The 20,844-nt window shown below is 46.3% G+C and overlaps 1 protein-coding gene and 1 long non-coding RNA gene across 3 annotated transcripts in view; one reads left to right on the top strand and one right to left on the bottom strand.

Annotated features, from left to right (window-relative positions):
* Positions 1 to 20,844, top strand: part of LOC310750810 — a 226,068-nt gene that overhangs the window by 61,708 nt on the left and 143,516 nt on the right. The window lies entirely within an intron of this gene.
* Positions 46 to 20,844, bottom strand: part of LOC310750656 (carboxypeptidase inhibitor SmCI-like) — a 54,524-nt gene continuing 33,725 nt past the window's right edge. The window contains exons 1-5 of one of the 2 annotated variants that reach the window (XM_083589133.1): positions 9,043 to 9,144; positions 6,695 to 6,874; positions 4,610 to 4,789; positions 2,800 to 2,979; positions 46 to 197 (exon numbers count right to left, since the gene is read on the bottom strand). In XM_083589133.1, the coding sequence (XP_083445259.1) occupies positions 187 to 197; positions 2,800 to 2,979; positions 4,610 to 4,789; positions 6,695 to 6,874; positions 9,043 to 9,133 (642 nt within the window). In that variant the 5' untranslated portion in view covers positions 9,134 to 9,144 and the 3' untranslated portion in view covers positions 46 to 186. Of the gene's footprint in view, positions 198 to 2,799; positions 2,980 to 4,609; positions 4,790 to 6,694; positions 6,875 to 9,042; positions 9,145 to 20,844 lie in introns of those variants that run through there. The other variant, XR_014542140.1, reaches the window with a different exon arrangement.

The following is a 20,844-nucleotide window of genomic DNA, read 5'->3' as shown; positions in this document are numbered from 1 at the left end:
GATACAGAGGATGCTGAATCCCCATTGTCTTTATTCAGAACATTCAGGAGCCTCCAGCTAAGGTGAATAGGACATCTGGAAATGGCAGGATATCTGGAATTAAGCTGTCTGGGGGGTTTTCTTCTTCCCGGAATGAACTGGTAGCATCTTTGAAGTTCTCGAAATATTACTGGCTCTTGCAGCAGATTAGATGATCACTGTGGAAGAAAGAGATATTCCTTTCTTATGGATCTAACAACACATTCCTTATATTCCACCCTTCCTCTGTCAGGGAGCCCAGGGCAGCTCGCATCAAGGGGGCAGTAAGAAGAACAAAGGGAAAGAAAGCACAGTGCACAAAGAGTGGCGGACAAGTCACCATCATATGGTACAAATGTAACTTGAACTCGCACTTTTGCCATGGGTGCTTCTAAATGGCCATCTTGACCAAAGGGGGAGCGCGGGTGGGTGGGTGGGTCACTTTTGTGGCGATCACACAGGGTCCCCGGACATTTGACGGTCTATTGATCCCTGTGCCACCACTGTGCTCGCTTCCCTGCTGCCACTAACCCATTTCTCTCGGGTACACACTGAGTCCAGACAGTTGTTAACATTAAACCAAATAAACAAGTTTATTTTATAAGCATTAACAAGTTTATGGTTTCTCAGATAATTTTCTTGTCAGTTTCTTAACCTTAGTTTCTTTACCGGCCTATACTTTCCTAATACCTTCTGACTGATTATCTCAACTGTTTGACTGACTCCTCTTAACAGATTCTCTCACTCTCTCACATCAGACTAGCCCAACCCACAGACTTATCCTCCCTCTCTCTTCTCTAACTCCAGACTGACTTCTTAACAACTCTAACTCCTCCCCTTGGGTTCCTATAGGTTAGTCATTTTACAATTAAATTTTACAATTTTACATTTTACAATTAAAGGGGGAGCGCGGGTGTGTGTGTGTGAGAGAGAGAAACAGCCTAATGAGCTGCCGCTATTGAGATCCCAGTGGTGGTCCCTCCTTCCATAGCGGCTCCTGAAGTACCACCCTGCCCTGAGGGGTAGGGAGGAGAATCAAGACAATCTGTTTCATCCAATAGCACACCCCAGGCTGCATCAACAGAAGTATAATGTCCAGATCAAGAGAAGTAATAAAGGTAAAGGTAAAGGTACCCCTGCCGGTACGGGCCAGTCTTGCCAGACTCTAGGGTTGTGCGCTCATCTCACTCTAGAGGCCGGGAGCCAGCGCTGTCCGCAGACACTTCCGGGTCACGTGGCCAGTGTGACAAGCTGCATCTGGCGAGCCAGCGCAGCACACGGAACGCCGTTTACCTTCCCGCTGGTAAGCGGTCCCTATTTATCTACTTGCACCCGGGGGTGCTTTCGAACTGCTAGGTTGGCAGGAGCTGGGACCGAACGACGGGAGCGCACCCCGCCGCGGGGATTCCAACCGCCGACCATGCGATCGGCAAGTCCTAGGCACTGAGGTTTTACCCACAGCGCCACCCGCATCCCTTTAGAGAAGTAATGGCACCACTCTATTCCTGGCATCACTAACGTACTAATTTACACAGGCACCCAGGGCACCTCCCTTGGAAAGCCTCCCTCTCCTAATTGTTTTGGAATTTTTCAGGAATCTGTTTTAATCTTTCACCCATCCTGCTTCCCCCCCCCCCCCACCAATGCACTTGGACATAATAGGTTCTCTCCAACTAACTTTTACTCAGAGTAGATTTATTTAAAATACTGGACCTTGGCCACATCTGTTAATCTCTACATGCCATCCAACATTTCCCAACCCAAAGCTGGGATTCCCAGCCCAAAGCCCCAGGCTGCCTTTGCCTGCCACACCACCATGACTGCCACCAGCTATAAACCTGCAAGCACACCTAGACCCAACACCGCCACACACACACAAACACACACACACACACCTGCAAGCAGTTGGGGGGGGTATGATCCATAGCTGTCAACTTTTCCCTTTTCTTGCGAGGAATTCTATTTGGAATAAGGGAATTTCCCTTAAAAAAAGGGAAACCTTGACAGCTATGGTATGATCTCTATTAACTCTGAGTAAGACTAGCATTGGACTTAACCCCATGTGAGCCATTCATAGAATATGAAAGGAAGAGGGTGGGGGAGATGATTCAATTCAGTTAGCACTTGAAGCCATATCTATCAAATGTCCATTTTCTGAAATAATATGAAAACCCAAATGCAACCATGGTACAAAATTTGCGGTTATCTGAATTTTGCAACGTAGTTCTCCAACTCAACGATGTTTACAAAATTGCTTACATTATAGGGAGATGTGTATAAAAACAAATACAACATACTAAAATGCACTGTATTTGGAGAAACTGCTTGCAAAAAATGTGTACATGAAAATGGGGTTTTAGGAGAAACTTGCACTAAAATGCTGATTAATTTTCATGATTTTTTTTTTTAATTGCAGATTGCTGCAGAAATTTAGAGAATTGGGGGGGGTGAGAACCTGGGGAAACCACATGGTTTCCACCAGGTCCAGCCAAGCTGCTGTGGGTGTTTTAATTTTGCGACTTAATGAGATTGTAGGGATTTTGTGGAAGCAAGTGTGTTAGGTTGCCTTGCGTACTTGGGCTGCTTTGTTTTTGCAGAGAAAGATATAGCCTGGGTTGGTTAGTTGGTTGGTTGGTTGGTTGGTTGGTTCACTTGTTTGTTGCCTGACTGGATTTGTGGGGGTAGGTTTGCTTTTTGGGGAGGGCAGGAATGTTTCCTAGGTGGGTTTCGTGTTTCCTGGAGGAGACCCCTGTCCTAAAGTAAGAAAGTATTTGCTCTTACCAAAATATTGACACACAAATTCGCATTCCTGTTGAGTATCAAATCTATTGGCATTGCCACCACAGCCACGGTGGATAAACAGTTCACATTTCTTGGTGGACATATTGAAGAAATACCGTACATTGGATTCCTTGCACTTTCCAACGACTTTAGTGAGTCTGCATCTTGAAGGGAAAATAACTGGTGGGTAAAAGGAGAAGAAAGGCAGGGTTTGTTATATATAATCTGAAAGTCTGAAACATAGAATATGATGACAGCTGAGGCTATGATTCTGACACCTGAAAATTTTAATTATGCAATGAAGAAACCTATAGACAAGAATCCAGTAGTCATACTGACAGAACTAAAGTCCAACTGAGGCTAGGGTCACTGGCACACCATAAACTTAGGACACATTTCATGCACATTTGAACCACATAGGTTCCCCCAAAGAATCCTTGGAACTGCAATATGTTAGTGGTGCTAAGAATTGGGTATCTCTGAGGGGTAAACTGCAGCTTCCAGAATTGTTTGAGAGTAGGCTTGTGCTTTAATTGGATGTGGCTGGTGGCTGTATGGATGTGGCTGTTGTGGTTTATTCCAGAGTTCTTAAAATGAATTGCACATATTTTAGCACCACAGTAAATTTAGTGAAACTGCATTAAAGTTTACTGCACGGAAAAATGCTTGGGGAGAGAAATGCTTGTGAAACCATAACCCTGAAGCCTACATTCCAAGGCAGACATTCCATACCTCCTGCCCTGTTCCTGCGCTGGTTCTTTCAGCAGTTTTCCGCTTCCACCTAGGTAAAGGTAAAGGGACCCCTGACCATTAGGTCCAGTCATGACCGACTCTGGGGTTACGGTGCTCACCTCGCTTTATTGGCAGAGGAAGCCGGCGTACAGCTTCTGGGTCATGTGGCCAGCATGACTAAGCTGCTTCTGGAGAACCAGAGCGGCGCACGGAAACGGCGTTTACCTTTCCGCTGGAGCGGTACCTATTTATCTACTTGTACTTTGACGTGCTTTCGAACTGCTAGGTTGGCAGGAGCAAGGACTGAGCAACGGGAGCTCACCCCGTTGCGGGGATTCGAACCGCCGACCTTCTGATCGGCAAGTCCTAGCCGCTGTGGTTTAACCCACAGCGCCACCCGCGTCCCACATGCTTATTTAGACATGCCTAAATGGGGGGGGGAGTGTTTAGGGAGCATTGAAAACTGTATAATGAATGTGTCCATCTAATAATAATAGGCAGGGAGCTCCAGTGTACTAAGAGATCTATTTCTTCACAAGTGTGGTTAGCGCATGGTGCTGATAACATCAAGGTTGCAGGTTCGATCCCCGTATGGGACAGCTGCATAGTCCTCATTGTAGGGGGTTGGACCAGATGATCTGATCGGCAAGTCCTAGGCTCTGTGGTTTAACCCACAGCGCCACCTGCATCCCTACTTCCACCTACTCTAGTATAAAACTGAAGTATAGCGTAATACAGCAGGTGAGGCGACACATTGGTCAAGAGGACTATGGCAGCCAGTGAGGTGTTATGGTTAGTGTTTTGTATGTGACCTGGGAAACCAGGGTTTGAATCCCCACTTGGCCATGAAGCTCACTGGGTATGGCCTTGGGCAGTCACTGTCTCTCAAGCCTAGCCTACCTCACGGTTGTTGTGAGGATAAAATGGGGAGGGGAGAGCCATGTATCAAACAAACAAACAAACAAACAAACAAACAAACAAACAGGTAACTAGGGATCCAATGGGAATCAGCACAAAGGGCTTCATACTCCATCACACCCTAAAGTGTGTTTTTTTAAAAAAAAAAAATTCCTCTTACCATAAGATTCACACACGTGAGTGCAATCTGAAAGAGATACAAAATTATTTTCAGTGCCTCCACAGCCACTGTAAATGAATTTCTCACACTCTAGGGTTTTGACGTTGAAGAAATAGCGTGGATAATTTCCTCTGCAACTTCCATGGCTTTTGGCGATTTTGCATATACGGGGTATTCCAGCTAGTGGATCAAAGAACAAAGACAAGTCTCGTGTGTACATAATTTCAAAGTCAGAAGTGCAAAAACAATGGAAGTGTGACTCCAGCTCCTGAAATTATCTAAGTAGGCAATGAAGGACCTTCTGCAGTGGGATCCAGTGATCACACTAACAAACCAAAGCCTAATTGAAATTAGGGATATGTTCAAATTACCACTGTCCTGAACATTAAAATCTCATCCCTATGGGATGCCATGAAACATGTTATCAGAGGCCAATGCATAAGCCAATCCAACATGATGGAGAAAAGGAAAGGGAACTTTTTCTTCTTGATTACATAGTGAAATACGGGATCTGGAAATTTCTTATACCTCTAAAGGTGGCTGCAGTTCTTTCCCTTTGGAACTCTGCACGGGCATTGCAGTTCATGCAACTGCTACTCTGCTGCTATCTGCCCATGCCCTGGAGTTGCTATAAAGAGCCATGGAGAGAAGGGGTGACTGGATTTTGCACCAGCCCTTTCAGATATTTTCTAACTGAAGGAAGAATCCCTTCTGGAGTCTGGCCATGGCTGCCTAAGAGTAGGCTCATGTCAGGGGCTGGACTGAGGAGGAATGGTGGGGGCCGCCACCCCCTTCTCCTGAAGGGCGGGAGGGTAGTATAGCTTTAGAACAGTTGTTTGCAGAAGGGCATAGATCAGAGGGGGAAAGCTGGGAAATACTGGGTGAGGAACAGCTGGAAGAGGAAACACCGGGGGAGAGACAGTTGACAGATTCAGTGTCCTTGGAAAGCATTCCTGACCCTCCCCCCCCCCTTTACCTAAGACTAGACGGGCTTGGAACGTGATAGAACAGAGAGCTCAGCAACAACAACCTCAGATTACCTGAAGTAGGAGTGGCGTAGATTAATAGAGACGGAGGGGGTGAACCTTTACTGGGAGCAACGCCATTTCTAGAGAAATAGGGATAACTTTGTCTCTTGCTGTGATTACTAAAAAAACTAACTGGTCAGAAGCTCCTTTCTTTTTACCTACTTATTTACTGCCACTAGGGGAGGGATCGGATTCCCCGAAGACTGACAGCTCACTGCTTTATATTTCTCAGTTTGAAAAACTGGAAAGATACTTTTGTTGCAGCACATCATAAAATCAGTTATATTATTTGCAGCTATATGCAAGCTGGTGTTGCTGTATTGTGTATGGTTTATCTTCTACTGGAGAAGACTAGTCAGTCAAAAAGCAACTGCATACGGACATTCAGTTTGGCTGTTATTTGAATTGTGTAATGGTACACATTACAGGAGGCAGCAGTGAAAACCATCCCAATGAAAAGGAAATGCGAGAAAGCAATGCAAGATTGAGGGTGCAAGGAGAAGGGGACAACAGAGGACAAAATGGTTGGACAGTGTTCTCAAAGCTACTAAAATGAGTTTGACCAAACTGTGGGAGGCAGTGGAAGACAGGAGTGCCTGGCGTGCTCTGGTCCATGAGGTCACGAAGAGTCGGACACGACTAAATGACTAGACAACAACACCACACATTATTTTATTTTAATTGATTTTTATCTTCTCAGACATTCCGTTTGTCATTGTGCCAACATACCTAAAGAAAACCAAAGTAAGCCAAAGGCTTTTTGACCATGAGCCTTGTTCAGTGGTCTCAAATAAAATTTGCAATATGTAAAATGTACCAAAAATCATTTCAAACAATGATTTCTCTTCAGTTATGTTTAAGGGGAGAGGATGTTGCCTTTCTGGGTTTGTATGGAGGGGTTTGGAGAGAGAGATAATAATATTGTACTTGGAGGCCTTTCATGTTTTCAAGAAAAGGGGACATGCACCCTTCAGAGTTTCTCAAATTTTGAAATGTGCCCATTTGCCCCCAAATGTTCACAGTTCCAGCCCTAAATTAGCAAGTTATTTGTTCTTACCAAAGCGTCCACATTCCTGATAGCAAGAAGCATACTTCAAAAAGTTATTTGCATTCGGTTCACATCCACCGAAAATGAACTGCTCACACTTCATGGTTTCTGTATTGAAGAAAAAACGTGGAATACTACCTCTGCAGCTTCCTATACTTACAGGGAGTTTGCATATATCAGGTAGAGTATCTGGTGGGTAAAAGAAAACAAAGGCAAGCCTCATATAAACATTATATCGAAGTCTGAAACACAGAAAGCAACGACATTGACCATGTGAGTCCTGAAGATAGCCCTCCTAAGTACCGTATTTTTTGCTCTATAAGACTCACTTTTTTGCTCCTAAAAAGTAAGGGGAAATGTGTGTGCGTCTTATGGAGCGAATGCAGGCTGCACAGCTATCCCAGAAGCCAGAACAGCAAGAGGGATTGCTGTTTTCACTGCGCAGCGATCCCTCTTGCTGTTCTGGCTTCTGAGATTCAGAATATTTTTTTTCTTGTTTTCCTCCTCCAAAAACTAGGTGCGTCTTGTGGTCTGGTGCGTCTTATACAGCGAAAAATACGGTATACAATGAGGAACTTCTGAATGGGGATCTAATAGTTATGGTAACAGACCAGCAGCCCAGTTGAAACTTCGGTGCTTGTTATGATTTCTCCGTAACCCTTTAAATGGATTTAGCATAATTACAACCATAGTAAATTTGAGTGGAAATCTCTTGGGGCTTGGGGCTACAGAGCTAACTCAGACCACTGAGATACATGGTAAGAGAAAGGTTTGACAGACCATCACCCTGAAATCCTACAAACCTATAGGAACATTCCAACTCAGATGGAAAGTATGAGCTTGCACAACTTTAGACTCAACAAATCCCAAATTCTCTTCCAGTGCTATAATTCAGTGGTTCAGCATTTGGCTGAGTGAAGAATGTTAGGGCTGTGTCCACTTCTGAAAGCCAAATATTAAGAATGAGATTGACAAACTGGAGAATCACCGAGGAGAATAGAGGGACCAGGATTATAAAGGGATATAGTTTGTTCTGAGGAGAAAGTTTAACAAGAATAGATAGTCTGGAGCTACTCTGTCTAGATGAAAGTTACTTGAAATGGAAAGTATGAGGTTGCTTCAACTTTGGGCTAGATGACCACCATCACCACCCCACAAAAACAAAAAACTTCTCTTCCGGTGCTATAATTTGGTTATTCAGCATCTGGCTGAATGAAGGAGGATAGGGTTGTGTCCAGTTCCAGCTGATAGTTACTTTCCTCTTCTCAATAGTTTAGCATTGTGTGTCAGCTGGGAAACTGAAATCCAAGACTTCTGGAAGAAGCCAAGTTGTCTACCCAGTGACCAAAAACCAAAAACAAAATAAAACCACAGATCCTGCATTGAGAAGAGCAGGATTCCATAAAAGCTCTGATCCAGTCCTTTGAACAGGCTGAGACAGATAACTGAAGGGAGCAGCAGAGCCAAGGATAAGTTGATTCCAAATCTGAGAGTTTCCCAAAGAGACCCACATTGTGCCTCTTAGGAGTCATTGTACCAAAACCAATATGGGCCAAACATCATGCTGCTCTCTGCCACTCTCGTGAGTACCGCCTGCAAGGTATCTTGGCTGATGCAGTGACACAGCACGATATTCCTGAGGATGCCAGAAGTCAACACTAACCATGAACAAAGCTCAAATGTCCACACCCTGAACCATGGCTGATTTGAGCTTAGTTGGCAAAGATTGCTGAAGAGAGAGATCAGACTATTCAAGGGTAGGTTTACTCCAAATCTGAGCATTCCCAGAATTTTGCTTCCCTGGGAACATAGTATAAAGTTTAAAAGAGTGACTCACAGAACAACCAGAGTATCACTGGTCTACTATGGTCTTGGGCAGAGTGCTAGAATGCCAGCATCTTTCTGAGGATTCCATGTCATGAAATTCAACTATCCAAAAATGCATTGGAATTAATTGTCTTGTTTAACTTATAGAGTCATCTCTTTGAATGGATCTACTCTGAGTGAACCGTCATTGGTTACAACCCCACATGTCTTCATCTTGAGCCACCACAGATTTAAGCCACCAAGCCATGGAGAAGCCATGGAGCTCCATTGAAGATCCAGATTTGATCAAGCTGATGTAATTGCTAACTGGGCAAATTCAGGTTGTTGCTTGGGCCTCCAGCTGTTATAGAAATATCAATATAAGTGGGCACATTTGTTGCTTGGGAAAAATCAAGCTCCACATCACTTGGGCCTTATGGAAGGGGGCAACCCTAAGTAGAGAGGTGGGTTAAAGAACTGGAGAGAAATAGGGGGAGGTAAAGCCATGATACACAAAAGATTTAGAAGTTGTAAAAAGAGAGAGCTCATACCTGTATCCAACACAGGGCTGCCCAGCAGCTCAGGCCAGGGTGCGAAAAGGCCCACAATGAGAGACAGGAGGATGAAGGGACCACACTGCATGGCGACTCTTTGATAAGAATGTCCCGTGCCGGGGGAAGGGATGCTATATCATGTTCTTCAAGGAAATGGAGCCCATCAATTGGGCATGAAAAAATGAATTACCAATCTCTAGGGACACTCTGGATCTACTCTAATGATTCCAATGTAATTTCCTGTTCTCATTAAAGTATTCTTCCACATCAAATAGGGACACATTGGAACTCTCAAATGTTTCAGTTCCGTGATATGATGTTGATACAAACCTGATCTTTGGTCATGCAAAGTTTATGGCCTTCTTCCGGTTTTTTCTTTTCTTTCAACTGCATATAGCAAGGCCTGATAACAGATCATAAGAGTGCTTACGGTCGACAGCAGTGTTCGCCAACTTGGTGCCCTGCAGATGTATTGAACTACAACTCCCACCAGCCCCTGCCAGTTCAGATTGGTGAAGGTTGGTCCACAGACTCTCAATGTCAATGCAAACATGAAGTTCATGCAATATGTTATACACACATACCTCATGGCGGGGGGATAGATTTGGAACCATTTATTCCATTTTTAATTCAGCCAGAGAAAAAGAACAGTCTTGGCTTGGCTGGAAAAGATTGTAATTTAATCTCTGGGTGGCCACATGAGCATGTCTGGAAGTAAGCTGTTCCGAAGCCAGCATCTCCCCAAGAATTCCAAGTGCTGACACTGAGAATGTCCAGCAGGCATTATGTCCTCATTCTTTGTCACCACCAAGCCCTTTCCACAAAGAATCCTGGGACATGGAATTGCTTAAGGGCTCTCGAAATTATTTCTCAGTGTGGGCTCTCCTAACCACTCTTGGCACCCTTAAAAAACTAGGGTTCCTGGTACTCTTTGGGGGAAGCCAGGACTGGCAACATGGTACAAGTCTGTTTTAGATGTCTAGTGTGGGTGTGACCACAGACTCCTAATGGGGAGGGGGTGTAACGTGTGAATGCTTGCTGTCCAACTGTGTTGCTCCCCCTGTGCTTTTTATCCACACATTCCAGGTGGGTGGTGAGTTACAGACTGCACCACCACTCCACTCTGGCTTTCATAGCTGAAGTGGTTGGTGCACACGCCTTTATACAGTTCTCACAAGCCATCGATTCCATAAGAACTAGCCCAGGCTACTTTGCAGTACTTTGTTTCCTTCATTGTGTTCACACTAGATGTCAGCACCTATCCATACCTGGAAACTGTAAGCTCACATCATGGCAGTAGAAAGGGTTATGCTGTTCTTAAAATTAAAGCTGAATTAAAATCCCTCCCAGGGCACTTCCAGATGAAGACAAATGCCCTTTGGGAGGGTGGTTCCCATGACCAGGAGATATGCAAGGCAGCTCTGGAGGGTTCGCCCAGGTGTCCTTTGCATCTAGGATTTCCTTTTGACAGCTCTGCCTGATTGGCCAGCTATGGCTGCTCCTGGACAGGGAAAGTCTGGCCGCATATTGGAAACCTTGAGGCTGGATTACAGCAATGTGATGTATGTGGGGCTGCCCTTCGGTCTCATTTCAAAGCTCCAGTTGGTGCAAAAGTGTGACAGAATTGTTAAAAGGTCTACACTGGCTGCACATCTACTACCGAGCCAAGTTCATTGTCTTTGTATTAAGATAATTTACAAGTCCAAAATACCTAAGGGCAGCCTAACATCTCATCTGTCAGCTTAAACACTTAGATCATCTGGAGGAGCATGATGTCTTGTCCCCGGAGTTGGTGAGGCTCATCTGACAACAAGAATTCAAACCTTTAGCAATTTCCCCAGTCCTAAGGACTGCTCAGCCAACAGAGATTCAGCAGGCTGTGAATCTTTAAAGGCCTGCTGAAAACATTTTTACTTAATGGTTAGTTGATGTTCTCTGATCTAATTTTTTTAACATGTTTTATTGTATATGTAGATAATGTAAATCACTTTGATACTTAGAAGATATAGCAGCATATAAATATTTTTGTAAATAAAGTCATCTAAGCTCCCCACAAAGAAATAGTAAGCCATAGAAGACACTTAACAGCATTAATGTGGATTTAATAGCAGATGAATTAATGTGGACAGAACCCCATACTCAAGAACCAGAATACATAGGATGCTGAACTACTGTTGCACTTATTCAGAATATTCAGCTGAGGTGAATGGAAGGACATCTGTCGATTGGCAGGACACCTGGAATTTAGCTGTTGTCTTCTTTCACGTGAGCAGGGGGCATTTTTGAGGATGCCAAAATATTACTCGTCTTTCACTACTGTGGAAGAAAGAGAGAATCTTTGTGGTGGATCAAATGATACAAAGAAGAAGAAGAAGAAGAAGAAGAAGAAGAAGAAGAAGAAGAAGAAGAAGAAGAATTATATCCCCCCGTCCCCCTTCGTCTCCCAGAGAGCCCATGGCAGCCCACAGCAAAGCTGCGGCATTAGGAAGAAGGTAAAAGCAGAGGACACAGTATATTTCAGGGGCGACTCAAGGTGATAAGAGGTGAGCAGACCTTCCTTCAGAAACAGATTTTCCTTTCAAGGGATGATATCGTCAAGCATTGTGAGTTTTATGGGTGCAGAACTTTCTTGAATGTTCTCAAATACAAGCTTGCAGCAGTTGTTTATCTCGTGAGTTTGTGGGGCTCATGGTCAACGCTCAGAGGCAGATGATATATTTCCTGCCTACAGAGCAGTTCTGTGTCTCTTTCTATGCTTTCTGTTATACTGTCTGTTTCTTTGCTTCTGTAACTGGATAAGGTCTTAGGAGCTGAAGTTTTGGGACTTTACTGGGGATCCAGTAAGATCCTGTACGCTTTTAAACCTCAGTAAACTATAACTGAAGAATTCTGCTGCCTTAGTGTGTGTTTTTCCTTTGGAACTCTGCACGGGAGTTGCAGTTCAAGCAATTGCAACTCTGTTGCTATCTGCCCATGCCCTGGAGTTGCGCTAAAGAGCCATGGAGACAGGGAGTGACTAGATTTTGCACCAGCCCTGTCAGATATTTTCTACCTGAAGGAAGAATCCCTTCTGGAGTCTGGCCATGGCTGCCTGAGAGTAGGCTCAGTACTTTAGATTTCTCAGTTTGAAAAGCTGGAAAGATACTTATGTTGCAGCACATCATAAAATATATGATATTATTTGCAGCTATACTGAAGTTGATGTTACTGTATTCTGTGTGGTTTATCTTCTACTGGAGAAGACTGGTCAGTCAAAAAGCAACTGAGAACAGACATTGAGTTCGGCTGTTATTGAGTACAGTGGTACCTCAGGTTACATACGCTTCAGGTTACAGATGCTTCAGGTTACAGACACCACTAACCCAGAAATAGTACCTCGGGTTAAGAACTTTGCTTCAGGATGAGATCAGAAATCTTGCTTTGGCGACGTGGCAGCTGAGGGAGGTCCCATTAGCTAAAGCGGTGCTTCAGGTTATCATGCACCCATCAGTGTTTCTCAAATTTTGAAATGTGCCCATTTGCCCCAAAATGTTCACAGCTCCTGCCCTAAAACAGCAAGTTATTTGTTCTTACCAAAGCGTCCACATTTCTGATAGCATTCATTTTCATTCGGAAAGTTATTTGCATTCGCTTGACATCCACCATAAATGAACTGCCGACACTGCATGGTTGTTATACTAAAGAAAAAACGTCGCATACTTGCTTTGCATCTTCCTACTTTCTTAGGGAGTTTGCATATATCAGGTAGACCATCTGGTGGGTAAAAGCAAAGAAAGGCAAGCCTCATATAAACATTATATCAAAGTCTGAAACACAGAAAGCAATGACATTGACCATATGACTCCACCTCACAAATAAAAACAGTAATTAACTCACATTTCTACCAGATCTAAATTTATACAAATATGTTTTCACAAACCTTCTCTTTGAGATTCCCTAAATCTCTGGACTTCCCTCCATATCCTCTTCTGATTCCTTATATTAACTAAGTTCTTCTGCATATCCATTCTTAAACCTTTTCAATTATTATTTCCCTTAATTTTATCTAATTTTCTGCTAGTTGCAAGCATTTACTTAAATGCTTTACTTATACTTACAGTATTTTTGCACATAAATAATAAATGATTCCCACTCTTTTTTAAACTTCTCATTGTCATAGTCTCTGAGCTTTGCCATTAATTTTGCCATTTTTGCATAGTCCATTAGCTTGATTTGCCATTCTTCTTTCGTTGCTATCTTTTCGTCTTTCTATCTTTGGGCTAACAATATTTGGGCAGCTGTTGTAGCATACAAAAATATTTTCTTATCTTCTTTGGGGAGTTCAGTTCCTATCAGTCCTAGTAAAAAAGTTTCAGGTTTTTTAACAAAAGTTAGTTTAAACATTTTCTTCAGTTCATTATAGATCATTACCCAGAAGCTTTTAATAACCTTACATCCCCACCACTGGGCTGTATCCAGTTCTAGCTGAGAGTCACTTTCCTGTTCTCAATAGTTTAGCATTGGATGTCAGCTGGGAAACTGAAATCCAAGACTTCTGGAAGAAGCCAAGTTGTCTATCTATGAACCAAAAATCAAACAAAACAATATGGGCCAAACAACATGCCGCTCTCTGCAACTCTGGTGAGTACCACCTGCAAGGTATCTTGCCTGGCGTAGTGAAACAACACATATTCCTGAGGATGCCAGAAGTCAACACTAACCATGAACAAGACTCCTATGTCCACACCCTGAGCCCTGAGTTTAGTTGGCAAAAATTGCTGAAGAGAGAGATCAGACTATTCAAGGGTAGGTGTACTTCAAATCTGATACAGTTGTACCTCAGGTTCCATACGCTTCAGGTTACATACGCTTCAGGTTACAGACTCCGCTAACACAGAAATAGTACCTCAGGTTAAGAACTTTGCTTCAGGATGAGAACAGAAATCGTGCTCCAGTGGTGCGGAAGCAGCAGGAGGCCCCATTAGCTAAAGTGGTGCTTCAGGTTAAGAACAGCTTCAGGTTAAGAACGGACCTCCGGAACGAATTAAGTACTTAACCCGAGGTACCACTGTAATGGTACACATTATTTTATTTTAATTGATTTTTATCTTCTCAGACATTCTGTTTGTCATTGTGCTAAGATACCTTAAGAAAAGTAAGCCAAAGGCTTTTTGACCATAAGTCTTGTTCAGTGGTCTCAAATAAAATTTGCAATATGTAAAATGTACCAAAAATCATTTCAAACAATGCTTTTTGTTCAGTAGTGTTTAGGTTTTAAGGGGAGAGGATGCTGCCTTTCTGGGTTTGTATGGAGGGGTTTGGAGAGAGAGATAATAATATTGTACTTGGAAGCCTTTCATGTTTTCAAGAAAAGGGGACATGCACCCATCAGAGTTTCTCAAATTTTGAAATGTGCCCATTTGCCCCAAAATGTTCACAGCTCCTGCCCTAAAACAGCAAGTTATTTGTTCTTACCAAAGCGTCCACATTCCTGATAGCATTGACTTTCTGTCAGAAAGTTATTTGCATTATTTCCACAGCCACTGAAAATGAACTCCTCACACTTCAGCGTTTCAATATTGAAGAAAAAACGTGGTAAACGTGCTTCGCATCTTCCTACTTTCTTAGGGCGTTTGCATATATCAGATATATCATCTGGTGGGTAAAAGCAAAGAAAGGCAAGCCTCATATAAACATTATATCAAAGTCTGAAACACAGAAAGCAATGACATTGACCATGTGACTCCACCTCACAAATAAAAACAGTAATTAACTCACATTTCTACCAGATCTAAATTTATACAAATATGTTTTCACAAACCTTCTTGTCAGGGAACTGCCATCAGGGCCGGAGGGAGAGAGTGAGCTCCAGAGGGATTCCAGAGAGCGTCCCGGGATGGGGAGAGGCAGCCCATCTTCTGGGGAAGGGAATCAGCGTAGCACCAGTGGAGAAGGGGGGCAGATGGGGGAATCGGCGAGGCGGTCCCATGACTCCTTGCCGGGGACCAGCGGGGAGAGTAAGGGTCCTCCGCTGCCCACACCCTCCTTGCGCAGAAGGCTTCCGCGTAGGGAGAGTAGGCGGAGACTAGGCGTCAAAGAGCTTCTTTGCTGGAAGAAGTTCAAGAAACACCCACTGACGGATTCTGCCAGCGATTGAGACAGCCACGGGTGAGTGGCTGTCCGGACAGAAAAGGTTCACTCAGGCAACCAAGCCAGGTGTGGCGCCGGTTTACGCACAAGCAACCCCTAGAACCATTACAGCAATCCCTCAGTCTCTAACGTTGCTTGTGTGCAGCCCCGGAGAGGCAGCACGATGAGCCAAACAGGGACAGCTGGAGAGACGGAGCAAGAAGCCATGGTGCAAGGTCTGGTCAAGAGGAACCGAGACCTGGAGGCGCATGTAGCTACCCTGACGGCGCAGCTGGAGGAGAGACGGGCTCAGGATGCACAGGTCAGAACCACCCCCATCGCAAGGAAGGTACCGGGGCTGGTACACAATTTGGGGGAAAGCCCCAAGACTACAATGCTTTCCGAACGGAAGTTCAGTACGCTTTGGAATTGCAGAAAAATGACTTTGCTGATGACGGGGAGAGGGTGGCTTTCATTGTGGGACATCTGCGCGAATGGATCAGGCCCCTAATGGCGACGCAGAATGATGCCTTGAAGGACCTTAAGAAATTCTACCAGGCAATGGACGCGATGTTTTCCAGCGAGGTTGAGCAAAGCGTGACACGGCGGGAACTGATGGGGTGCAAGCAGGGGGGCCAGTCCGTCAGGAACTACTGGTCGCGTTTTGTGATGTTAGTCCACAGGCTCGGGTGGGATCTGGACTCTGAACCGATACAAATGTTGTTTGAGGCGGGTTTATCCCCCGAAGTGAAGGACGAGTTGTCCAGAGCGCCCCGGCCGCGGTCGATGGATGAACTCACAAAGGCTGTGCTTGCAATCGGCGTACGCCAGGAAGCGCGGGCTCAGGAGAAGCGGGAGATAAGAGGGGAGCGTTTCCATGACAACCGCATTCCTGAGATGCCGAGGGAGCCTTCCCAGGCGGCGGAGCCGATGGAAATTGATGGCGCGTGCGCGCGCGAAGTTTCAAATGCTGGTGAAGGTCAGAAAAGGGAGGGAAAGGAGTGGAAAACTACCAAGAAGTGTTTCCTCTGTCAACGACCGGGACATTTTGCTAAGGTCTGCCCGCAACGAAAAGCCTGGCAAGGGATGGTGGGGGCTGCAGGCCACAACGAGAAGGGGGAGGAAGGGCAGGTGCAGGGAAACGACAACGCCTGGCTGACAACCAGCAGGGGCAGCAGCCAGGCCAGCGACCAATAGAAGTGCCCCAGCCTGACCCCCCCAAGGCAGCTATAGCCATAGAAGTGGTGCTAGAACTCCCGAATGGGCACCCCGTCAAAGTGAAGGGACTGCTAGATTCGGGCAGCTCGTGTAATTTCTTCAGCAGAGACTTCCCTCTGGAGCACCAACTCCACCTGTTACCACTAGATTTTCCCTTGCAGGTGACCACGATCGATGGCAGGGAACTTCTGGGAGGGGAAGTGACACACCAGACACCACCAATGCGAATGAGGGTCTCCAGGCACACGGAAACCATTGCCTTTCATGTGGCCACGCTGGCAGGACCCCCAATAATACTGGGAATGAGCTGGCTGGCAATGCATGATCCAGTAGTGTCATGGCATCGGCGGTCAGTCACCTTTGGGTCAGCTTACTGCTTAGAACACTGTCTGGGAGGGAAGGAACCAAGAATGACGGTGGCCAGGGTGGCTGGGCTGGCCTTGGAACAAAAAGGGGAGGTGCCACCACAATATGCTGACTTGAAGGAGGTCTTCAGCGAGAGGGAGGCAGATAGACTACCCCCACACACAGGCCCTTTGACTGCCAAATCAACCTACTCCCAGGGGCTCAGTTGCCGGTGGGTAAGCTGTATGCCATGTCCGACTGGGAGATGCAGGAGTTGTGGCAGTTTATTGACAAGAACCTGAAGAGAGGGTTCATAAGGGAATCAAAGGCGGTGGGGGGCAGTCCGGTGTTCTTTGTGGACAAAAAAGAGACTAATCAGCCCAGGCTAGTCATGGATTACCGGGCCCTGAACCTGGTGTCAGAACCCGTGACTTTCCCAATGCCCAGGATTGACAACATTTTAACACGTGTGAGGCAGGGGAAGATTTTTACCAAGCTGGACCTCAGGGGAGCATACAATTTGATTAGGATAAGGGAGGGGGATGAATGGAAAACAACCATGTTCACCCCCCCTGGGGGCTTTTGAGTACTTAGTCATGCCATTTGGATTACAATCGGGGTCCACCTGTTTTCAAGCCTTCATGCACCATGTGTTGGGGCCCCTGCTGTACAAGAATTGCGTAGCCTTTTTGGATGACGTCTTAATCTATTCGGACAATGAGAAGCAACACGTCAGAGACGTCAGGGAGGTGCTACAGAGATTGCAGAAGCATCAGTTGTGGGTCAAGCTGGAAAAATGCCAATTCCACGCCAGGGAGGTCGAGTTTCTGGGGTACAAGTTGTCGGACAAAGGCCTAGCTATGGACCCAGGCAAGGTGAAGGCAGTGCTGGAATGGAAAGCCCCCAAAAACTGAAAGGATGTGCAGAGGTTCCTAGGCTTCAGCAACTTCTACAGGAAGTTCATAAAGAACTTCGCTCACTTGACAGCAGCCAAAACGGATTGTCTTAGTAGCAAAAAGAAGTTCGCGTGGACAGAGAGTGCACAGCAATCCTTTGAAAGGCTGAAGAAGGCATTCGCCTTGGAAGAGCAGCTCCTGCACGTGGATCTGGAGAAGCCCATGAGACTGGAGACGGACGCATCTGACCGAGCCATTGGAGTGGTCCTTTTGCAGCCCAGGGCCAAGCAGAGCTGGAGGCCGTGTGCCTTTTTCTCAAGGAAGCTGAGCAAGTCAGAGCAAAACTACACAGTGTATGACCGAGAACTGCTTGCGAACTATGCGGCGTTGCGGCGATGGAGACATCTATTGATAGGGGCGCGGCAAAAGATCCAGGTCTGAACTGACCACAAGAACTTGGAATACTGGCGGACCGCGCAAGTGCTCAACCAGAGACAGATTCGATGGGCCCAGGAGTTTGCCAAGTTTTCCTTCGAGATCAGATACGTGCCAGGAGAGGAGAACGTAAGGGCAGATGCTCTCTCCCGGAAACCGGAGTATATGGAAGGAAAGGGACCACCGGAGACCCGACACGTGTTCCCCGAGGACCGGTGGGTGTGTGGGGGAGCGTTGGTTGGGAAACGAGAACTGGCAGGGCTTACTAGAGACGATGCGTTCGCTCAGACAAAAATCAGGGAACTCCGAGACGGAAGGGAAGACAATGGAGGGTTTGAGGAAAAGGAAGGGCTACTATAATATAAGGGGGCACTGTATATACCGGGGGAGACTTTGAGGGGGAAGGTACTTAAACAACTCCACGACAACCCAACAGCTGGGCACTTTGGACAGCACAAGACCATGCTGCTTGTCACCAGGCAGTTCTGGTGGCCAAAGGTGAGGGAAGACGTACGAGAATATGTACGAGGGTGCAACCGATGCCAGAGGGCTAAGGGGGAGAGGGCTGCCCCCGCAGGGTTACTGGAACCCTTACCTACACCGGGAAAGCCCTGGGAGGTGGTGTCCATTGATTTTATGACAGATCTGCCCAAGTCAAGGGGGAAGACAGCAGTCATGGTAGTAGTCGATCTACTGACAAAAATGTGCCATTTCGTAGCTTGCTCACATGCGGCAACGGCAGAGGAGACAGCCAGGCTGTTTGTGGATCACATTTTTAGACTGCATGGGCTTCTCTTGAGGGTAATCTCAGATCGCGGGAAACAATTTACTTCCCAGTTCTGGAGGAAGCTCATGAGCTTGCTACAGGTCGAGGTGGGTTTCTCGACGGCGAGGCACCCAGAAACCAACGGACAAGCAGAAAGAGCGAACAGTATACTCCAGCAATACCTACGCTGCTACGTCAGCGAGAGACAGAACGCCTGGGTAGAGAAATTAGCTTTGGCTGAATTTGCGTACAATAACGCTGAACATGTGTCCACGGGAATGAGCCCTTTCATGGCCAATTATGGGTGTCACCCCAGGGCCTTCCCGGGGAGGGGGGAGGAAGGATGGAGTGTACCTGCGGCTGAGCAATTTGTGGAGGAAATGGAGGCCTTGCACCAGCAACTCAGGATGAACTTGGAGCGGGCCAAGGAAGTTTACAAGAGGCAGGCGGACAGGCACCATCGGGAGGGGGTGGCCATACGGGTGGGAGACCGGGTGTGGTTGTCAACCCAAGGGTTACCCCTGAAGGGAGGGTGCAAGAAGTTGCAGCCGAGGTGGCTGGGGCCTTTTGAGGTAATACAGCAGGTGAACCCAGTGGCATTCAAACTCAAGTTGCCTGACAGCATGAAGATACATCCGGTGTTCCATAGGTCCCTACTTTTACCGTACAGGGAGGGGTGGGAATTTCCAGGGCGGGAGGGAGGAGTCACCACCCACCCGCGGGTAGAGGAGAGGGAACACTGTAACCAAGCCACGGAAATACTCGATTCAAGGTGGCAAGGTCGCCAGGTGGAGTACTTGGTAGCTTGGGAGGGAGAACCCAGGTCGGAAAACACGTGGGTCCCCGCTGAATCAAGCAATGACGGGTATCTGGTGGAAGAATTCCACAGTTTGTTCCCAGATAAGCCAAAACCACTAGCTAGATTCTGAGAGGAAAAATTTGGACCCACAGACGATGAAGGGGACTTTGTGGGTTTTCCTGCCTCTGAAGAGGAGGGAGAGGAGGTGTCCGAGGGAGAAGAATCAGACTGGGAGGTTCAACCTGCAGGAAGAGATGTGAGCGGATGGGAGGCTGGTTTTGAATCCTCAGAGGATGATGACAGCTCCTTCAGGGGATTCCCCGCATCGTCGGCCGAGGAGAGAGAGGAGGTTGTATCGGAAAATCGCGCCGGGGGTGGAGGGGGTCCTGGGGAGAAGGTGGATGTCAGAGAACTGCCATCAGGGCCGGAGGGAGAGAACGGGCTCCAGAGGGATTCCAGAGAGCGTCCCGGGATGGGGAGAGGCAGCCCATCTTCTGGGGAAGGGAATCAGCGTAGCATCAGTGGAGAAGGGGGGCAGATGGGGGAATCGGCAAGACGGTCCCATGACTCCTTGCCGGGGACCAGCAGGGAGAGTAAGGGTCCTCCGCTGCCCACACCCTCCTTGCGCAGAAGGCTTCCGCGCAGGGAGAGTAGGCGGAGACTAGGCGTCAAAGAGCTTCCTTCCTGGAAGAAGTTCAAGAAACGCCCACTGACGGATTCTGCCAGCGATTGAGACAGCCACGGGCGAGTGGCTGTCCAGACAGAAAAGGTTCACTCAGGCAACCCAGCCAGGTGTGGCGCCAGTTTACGCACGAGCAACCCCTAGAACCATTACACTTGTCTTTGAGATTCCCTAAATCTCTGGACTTCCCTCCATACCCTCTTCTGGTTCCTTATATTAACTAAGTTCTTCTGCATATCCATTCTTAAACCTTTTCAATTATTATTTCCCTTAATTTTATCTAATTTTCTGCTAGTTGCAAGCATTTACTTAAATGCTTTACTTATATGTATCAACCTGTTTACAGTATTTTTGCACATAAATAATAAACGATTCCCACTCTTTTTTAAACTTCTCATTGTCATAGTCTCTGAGCTTTGCCATTAATTTTGCCATTTCTGCATAGTCCATTAGCTTGATTTTCCATTCTTCTTTCACTGCTACCTTTTCGTCCTTCTATCTTTGAGCTAACAATATTTGGGCAGCTGTTGTAGCATACAAAAATATTTTC

This window comes from Podarcis filfolensis (genome assembly GCF_964270895.1).
Source record: "Podarcis filfolensis genome assembly, chromosome: 15".
NCBI classification, from domain to species: Eukaryota; Metazoa; Chordata; class Lepidosauria; order Squamata; family Lacertidae; genus Podarcis; species Podarcis filfolensis.
The sequence above is the reverse complement of the archived record's forward strand: the minus strand, read 5'-3'. Positions and strand labels throughout refer to the sequence as shown.